We start from the raw sequence: 7,943 nt of genomic DNA on the forward strand, positions 1-7,943 counted from the left end.
TCTGTATTTATCTGTATCTGTATTAAACTCTCTTATAGGATTATAGTGAGGATTACATAAAACAGTTATGGAGGGGTGTGGGAGGGTGGGGTATTTAATTGCCTATTTTTTATTGAAGTCGTAATACCTATAATATACTGAGCAGTACCAACTACCAAATGTAGGATCCATATAGTGCTGGCTGCTTTGTCTTTCGGGTGAAAAATATTTTTTTCTTCAATTTCCACTAGGTTTACTTCTTTTTTCTTTCCTTCCTTCCTTTCTAAACTTGAAATACTATGCACAAGTACTACCACCTCCAGTCATAGTCCATTTTCCTCTTATCTGGATGTATCCACTGAAACTGGTTGTGTGCCAAGAATTTTTTTTTTTAAGATTTTACTTATTTATTTAATAGTTTACTTACTAGAGAGAGAGAGAGAGAGAATGAGAGAGCATGGTGGAGGGGGTCAGAGGGAGAAGCAGACTCCCTGCAAAGCAGGGATCCCAATGCAGGATTTGATCCTGGGACTCCAGGATCATGACCTGAGCTGAAGGCAGTCGTTTAACCAACTGAGCCATCCAGGTGCCCCAAGCCAAGACCTTTTATGTTAATTTAAAATGTACTGTAATAGCTGCTATGTTTTTGAAAGTAAATGATATGCTCTGTTTTACACTGAAACTTAGCTTGCTTTTCCGCTTAACCTTATATTCATGAGATTTGTTCAGGCTAATGCTGTTCTTTTAAACAACTGTATGGTATTCGGCATATGAGTGGATCATAGCCATTGGATATTGTAGGTTGTTTATATACACTTACTTTTACTGCAGTCCTGAATGAAGTGTATTTTACATACCTTCTCTACTAATGCACATGTGTACTTCCAAGGTAGACAAGGTCTCAAGATGATAATATTTGGCCATAAGGTCTGCTTCCCTGGTCTTCAGGGCTTTGCAATACTGCCAACTTCATGTCACCCTAACCAGTTCTCAGCCAACCTCCTTTCGATGTTTGAACACTCCATCCCTTTATTTTTTGTAGTCTGTATTACAAGTCAAGTATGTAGCACATATTTGAGGAAGTCTAGGAAAGCTTTGTTATTTTTTAGCTGTTTGGTCTCTGGAACCCATGGTCTTTGTCAGTATGGAGAGACACTTATCAATATTGTAACCAGAAAAGTTGGCAAAGGTAAAAGGTAAATTTGATGCCTTTAAGAAGTGGCTCTGAAAATGTCCAAATTAATAATTTTTACTTTTGTTTTATGATGAAATAATCAGAAATCTTAATTTTTCTATTTTGTACAGCTCATAACAAAATAGTAGTGATTTTATATCCAGACTTCTTAGTAATAATTTTCTACCCTTTTTTTTTTTTTTTAAGATTTTATCTATTTATTTGGTAGAGAGAGAGCGCAAGAGCAGTAACACAAGCAGGGGAGTGGGAGAGAGGGAGGCAGGCTTCCTGCAGAACAGGGAGTCTGATGCGGGGCTCGATCCCAGGACCCTGGGATCATGACCTGAGCAAAAAGCAGATGCTTAACGACTGAGCCACCCAGGCGCCCCTCTACCTTTTTTTCTGGATGAACATTAATAATCAGAAATCTCAGTTTTTTGATTTTGTATAACTTAAAACAGAGTACTGGTGAAAGAATTGAAATAATGACGCTAAAGCAATAGGATGTCAGTGAAAATCATATGGAGAAATACCCATCTGTGATGAGCTTTAAGCCTTCTTTGCATTTTATGAAATTGAAAATGACCCATTGTATTCTGATGGAGCTTGCTGTGAGACCAAAGGTAATGGTAGTTTTTATTTCCGTGAGAGGAATTATAATCTATCTGAGGGAATGCTTTCAGACCAAGACCGCTAATTCTTATCTTCTTTGTAGGAAGAGAGAAAATTTTCAAAGACTGTGCAAGGGAAGGTGCAGAGCAGTTATCTACACTCACTTCTGGAAATCGGAGAGCTGCTGAAAAAAAGACTGGAGACCACAAAGAAACTAAAAATTTAAGGAAGTGGGAACCAGAGGCACCAGTGACTCTACACTAGAAAATGATATCATCTTCCCAGGCAAAAGCTCCATCTGGTTGACCATCATTTTAATCCAGAACTTCCTCATAAAATGCATGAAGGACTTTGATTGTGAATTAATTTTTTAGGTATTAAATGTATACAATTGATTAAATTATTGTATATAAATCAGAAGCAGGACCCTCATCTGGGTTTGACCACTTTTTATACATGTTCATATGCATATGGCAGCCACAAGAGAACCCCACTTTTCTTCTTTCTTCCCATCACCAGAAACATCTGGTGGGTAGGTGGGGGTCCTATAAAAGCAGCAATAGAAGTTAAGCATAAAGCATTGACCTCAGAGCAGCTGAATGGCCCTACCATTATCATAGTGGGTGTTTGGTCTGGTCCTTGAGCCTTAGGAAGCAGAATGCAGAAGTAGTGGGACCATGACTGGGAGCAGGCCCTCTTTCCACATTAGCTCAGCTGCTTGGCTCCCCCAGAACCCAAAGCAGGTACCCAAAGGGCCTCAGATGAAATTTGGCATAAGCACCTGTCACTGAAGAGCGCCACTCAGATGACCATAGGCACTCAGTGTTTGGCTTAATAGTCTAATAGCCAAGAAATCCCCATCCTAGCTCCTCTGAGAGTTAAATCACAGATAGGTTTGTGTTAACTTACATTATATGGAAGGGAAAGCAGTGCAGACCACTTATGAGCCTGCTAAGGACTAGCTTGCTGTCTTTCATCCATCTTTGGGAAAGATGGGAATCACTGTTTTAAAGAGACGTGTACATAATTTATGCAGGCAAGTCTGATACCAATGTCATTGGTTTTGTGAGATATATATATATGTATATGCTTTTACATATATATTTTTCAAGAACACAAACACGTGTGTGTGTGTGTGTGTTTGTGTACTTGAAAATAAAGATTTAATACTTTAGTGTTTTTTAAGTGGGGGGTTTGGAGAGGAAGGAAGGAATGTATATTATGGACTTAGGTTTTAAGTTTTAGGCTGGCAAAAGAAATGTTATCCATTGGGTTTGATGTTTGGTCTGCTTTCTTCAAACTTGAGAATTACACCAGGATGGTGTTTACATTGTTCACTTGGAGCTCCCTATGACTATAGCTTCAGAGGTTGATCTGACAGAAAAGATAACATTGCTCTTGAAAATGTTATACAGTTTATACAATTGCTTTGATACCTTTTTGTGTTTGAATCTGTGCTTCTGTTTTTAGTTTTCGTTACTCAAACACCATTAAAGTTAGTAATTCTGTAAGAGCAAAGATACGACTTTGATGAGAAAATTCAAGTATCTGATGGAGGGTTGATTGGTCTTAAAGACCTTACAGTTCCTTTTCTACTCACTTCTCCAGTGAAATGTGATACTTTTTTCTTTTAAAAGGAAACAAAAGAGAGCTTGGAAAATCTCTGTATGTAAAACAATTGCATTTTGTCCCTTTATCGTGACTTTCTTAGATTCACAGTTTGATAGGGTGATTAGTAACTGTGCTTGAACTTCCAAGGAAAATTTTAAGAAAATTACTACATTATCTGTTCAAAATAAGACTTGCTGGAAATCCTAGTCTGTCAAGTAATTCCAAGAAGTTATTTTTTAGTGTAAGTTTGTATCCACAGCCATCATACCCCGTCCGAAAAGGAAAAACTGCCTTGAACAAGATGAATTGAAAATTCTAATTGATTCCAAATCTAATTTAATGACAACATAATTTCATAAGACTATTGCCTATTTAGATGGAACTTGGTGTGTGTATGAGGGTGGGGGTATGTGTGTATGGCATGTGTTCTTGAAATGATGTTTCTTTGAATATCCAAAAATATTGTACATAGAAATAGAAATGCTCTATGAAACAAGTCTTCAGCTGACCATGGTCAATCTAGCATATGTGTGCTCAGTGAGCTGGCTTTGGTCCTCAGGGACAGTGCTTGACTCCAGTGGTCTACCTAACTAGTCTTTTGCCTAGGGACACCCAGGACCTCTCCTGGTTTTAGTGACAAATAATGTTAGGACGAGGTTATGCTTCCTTTGTTACTTGCTGACTTTCCTACTAAATGTAGCATTTCAATTAGATCCAACCTCTTACATTTTGGGATAATTGTAAAAAGAATGAAATTATGCAGAGATGCCTAATATCTTTATTGATCTGTTCTTTTGGAAACTCTTATGCACTATAAATTGTGTACAGTTTAAAATAATACATATACATATATATATATATATATACACACATAAGTATATGTGTGTATATATATATATATTTACATGAGTAAAAAGCACCCTCCAGCAATTGTAGGTCATTGGTATTTGAAGAGAATTCCCAAATAACCCATTGCTGCTGCTGCTGTTTTTGGTTTGTGTGGGTTTTTTTTTGTTGTTGTTGTTGTGTTTGTTTTTGTGTGGTAAATTGATATTTAAAAAAAAAAAAGAAAGAAAAACATGACTACTGTTTACAGACTGAAAAATTACTGCTTTTTATACTACTGAGATCCTAAGTTAAGATTCTCCAAAGCAAACATTTGGTTTAAATCATTTATCTGATGTGGATAAAGCATATAGAAATTTTTAGTGTTCTTCACATAATGGAAAATGTACAAATGCATAGCTGTGTTGCCCATCAATTTTGTATATTTTCATAATTTTAATTGTTCAAAATTGCATTATATTTTGCAATCACTATGTTCAACCTGGATTTGTCTTTCATTTAAACTTTTAATATAAAAAGGGGTTTCAATGTATCTATGGCCTTGTTATTGAAACTCTTCCTACTTATTTGATATCATTTATTAATATGGGAAGTATATATTCTTCCTTCAGAACTTAGTGAAACGTATGTAGCCAATTAAATTAGATGGGTTGATTTTTTTTTAATATTTTTAAAATTTATTTATTTGACAGATCACAAGCAGGCAGAGAGGCAGAGAGAGGGGGGAAGCAGGCTCCCCGCTGAGCAGAGAGCCTGATGTGGGGCTCGATCCCAGGACCCTGAGATCATGACCTGAGCTGAAGGCAGAGGCTTAATCTGAGCCACTGAGCCAACCAGGCACCCCTAGATGGGTTGATTCACATAAACGCTTCCATTTTAAGTTGGAATTTCTGCCTGGGTCATTTCTGTTTGGATTCATAGAAGCCACACCTTTTAAATGAGGTAATTCATCTCAATTTTGTACTGAGTGTTATATTCCTTGGCAAAATTGTAGTATTTATGAATTTAAAAGTTTTATCCCAAGGCCACTAGTCTCTCTTTTTTGCCCTTTTAAAAAAAATTTTATTTTTTTATAAACATATAATGTATTATTAGCCCCAGGGACTAGTCTTTTTAAGACTCAAAAAAAAAAAAAAGTAGTACCTCACATGCTAGCATTCATGAATTCAACATACATGCATTGGATGCTTCTTTACACTTTAGACTCTGTGGTAAATAAGATCACACATCCTAGTTAGTGGCCCAGGTGTGGGAAGAGAGAGCAAAAATAAACATTAGTTTTTAAGTCCGTTTTCGGGTGCATGATAACCGGGGTCCACAAGCAGTGTCATCTGACCTGATAGCAACTGAGAAAGGAACCCAAGTGCAGAGGCCTCACAGTAGGAACTACTGGGCAAAAATGGGCTCAAGTGTCTGGGCTTAAAGGAGTGGAAAGGGGGAAGTAAATGGCTCTGTGTGTGTGTATGTGTGTGTGTGAGAGAGAGCGCAATCAGGACTTTATAGACGGGGAAGGAAGGAGCTTTCTTAATGTAGTGGGAAGTTGCTGGAGGATTTCAGGCAGACTGATGATATGATTAACCCAAGAGTACTCAGACCCACAGGCTGAGATCACACACTGACAGTACAGTGGAAGGAGCTCCTAGTTTCCCTTGTGTCCTATACTATTAAATGCCTTTGTATGGGCCCTGAGAAGTCGGTTTCTGCCTGGGACTCCATCCCATCATTCTTTTTCCGTTAACAAAAGATGGGTACTTGGATATACCTCAATACCTTTTTTTTTTTTTTAAGATTTATTACAGTGTGTGTGTGTGCATGTGCACAGGGGAGAAACAGGGAGAGAGAATCCCAAGTTGGCTCCCTGCCGAGCGTGAGCCTGATGTGGGGCTCGATCTCAACCCCGAGATCACAACCTGCGCCAAAACCAAGAGTTGGCAGCTCAAATGCCATTTTTAATCTTCCTCAAAATCTTCAGGTTTATACTCTGTTCCATTTTTGGATGCTGTCATTGCCTTGATGCAGATATGTATTTCATAGTAACAAGTAGAAGGTAAGCAACCATGAGCCAAATGCTTATAAAAATTATTTATGGGGTACCTATATACCAGTTTATACACAGAAGCACAGCGCTCTCTTGCAACCTCCAGCTTCCATGTATCCCAGTAAAAGTGGATCCCTGACAAGGTACTACTTCACATGTGAGAAAAGGAGTTACTGAAGATAAGGCTATCACCTAAGACTACCTAGCAAGGTAAGGATTAGGGAAGATTCAAACTCTAAAGCATTGATGAAGCGAGTTGAAATCTAGACCACCCCCAACTCACCATCTCACATTCTTAGTAGTCTTGATGGCTATATTCATGTTCCCAGTTTCTGCCTTATTTATTGACAATCTTTCCTGAATTAATTCTGATGCAACTTTCTTTGGTGGCACCAATTGCCAAGGATTATTTTAGGTAACTTATAAGTTCCTCAGAATGAGGTTCTTTATCTTGGATCCAGGGTCTCATTTGCTTCGGGTTATCTACAGATTCCCTAGAAATTGTGTTTGATTGATTCTGGGAAGCCAGGCCATAGCCTTCCTCATAGTCTGATTAGCAGCACCTGAGCCACAGTATTTAATTAGGGGAAGAAGAGGGAAGGAATCTATTTAACCTAAGTGTCAGGGAAGATTTAATTTTATGTGGCTTATGCAAACCACTTCAGACTCTAGAGTTTAGAGGGCCCATCTTTAATGAAAAATACTTGCTATAAAGAGCCTTTGATAGGATACTCTAGCCCTGCCCAATGGCTCTTCAAGACCCTTGGCTTATAAATAATAATACTCGGCCTGGACTCATCCAATTAAGTACCCATTGATGTGCTGCCACCATTTCTTTCCCAGCTGACAGGATCACATTCAGGGACTGTGGATGCACGTAGTTTGAAGAGTTCTTTCCCTACTTGCCATTTGTCTTACTGTATTTCCCATTACGACAGTGAATGCTTAGTTCTTTGGAAGTGAATCTGTTTTATACAGATGAGAAAAAACTAAAGACGCTAAAGCAAGTGTATCAGTGAGAAGCATCCAGAAAGATCTTCCAAAATTTTCATAATGAGTAGGGGAAATAAATATATACAGTTACATCCTTTTCTTAAATGTTGAGAATACTTATGCTGGTTACTGGCAGTTTAGGTCTGAACTTTTTTTTTTTTTTTTTAATATTTTATTTATCCATTGGCGGGGGGAGAGGCAGAGAGAGAGAGAATCTCAAAGCAGACTCCACCCTGAGCACAGAACCCAACACGGGACTCCATACCATGACCCTGAGATCATGACCTGAGCTGAAATCCAGAGTCAGACGATCAACCTACTGACATACCCGGGTGCCCCTGAACCTTTTACTTAGTTGAACTGTGAGCCTAAGCTACCACAATTGTTTTTGTTTTTAGTGAATTTACCAATCTGGCTGAAATGGAGGAACACAAACAAGTTAAGGTTTGACTTGCTAACTCTGTTCAACTAAAGTTTCTTTTTGTGGCTGTAATAATAAATATTTCAGAAGCTGCACTTTGGTATTTCCAAGTTCTTAAATACGAAAAGTGAAGGTTATCAAGAACCTTACCATTACAGGTAATTGCCCATCGCTCCTGAAAACAGATTTCAGTTAGTACAATGGTCTCCCACTCTGCTTCTTTTAATATTGGTATTTACTGACAGTGGCAAAGTAGCTTAGATGGAAAA

At 38.1% G+C, this 7,943-nt stretch overlaps 1 protein-coding gene across 2 annotated transcripts in view; it reads left to right on the forward strand.

Moving 5' to 3' along the window:
- The window catches only part of NAA25 (N-alpha-acetyltransferase 25, NatB auxiliary subunit), a 66,952-nt gene extending 64,479 nt beyond the window's left edge, over positions 1-2,473 (forward strand). For both annotated transcript variants that reach the window (XM_032876254.1, XM_032876255.1), the window contains one exon: positions 1,869-2,473. In XM_032876254.1, coding sequence (XP_032732145.1) covers positions 1,869-1,991 — 123 coding nt within the window. In that variant the 3' untranslated portion in view covers positions 1,992-2,473. The remainder of the gene's footprint in view (positions 1-1,868) is intronic.
- The last annotated feature ends 5,470 nt before the right edge of the window (positions 2,474-7,943 follow it).

Source organism: Lontra canadensis, unplaced genomic scaffold, assembly GCF_010015895.1.
Source record: "Lontra canadensis isolate GAN:19392208 unplaced genomic scaffold, GSC_riverotter_1.0 scaffold58, whole genome shotgun sequence".
NCBI classification, from domain to species: Eukaryota; Metazoa; Chordata; class Mammalia; order Carnivora; family Mustelidae; genus Lontra; species Lontra canadensis.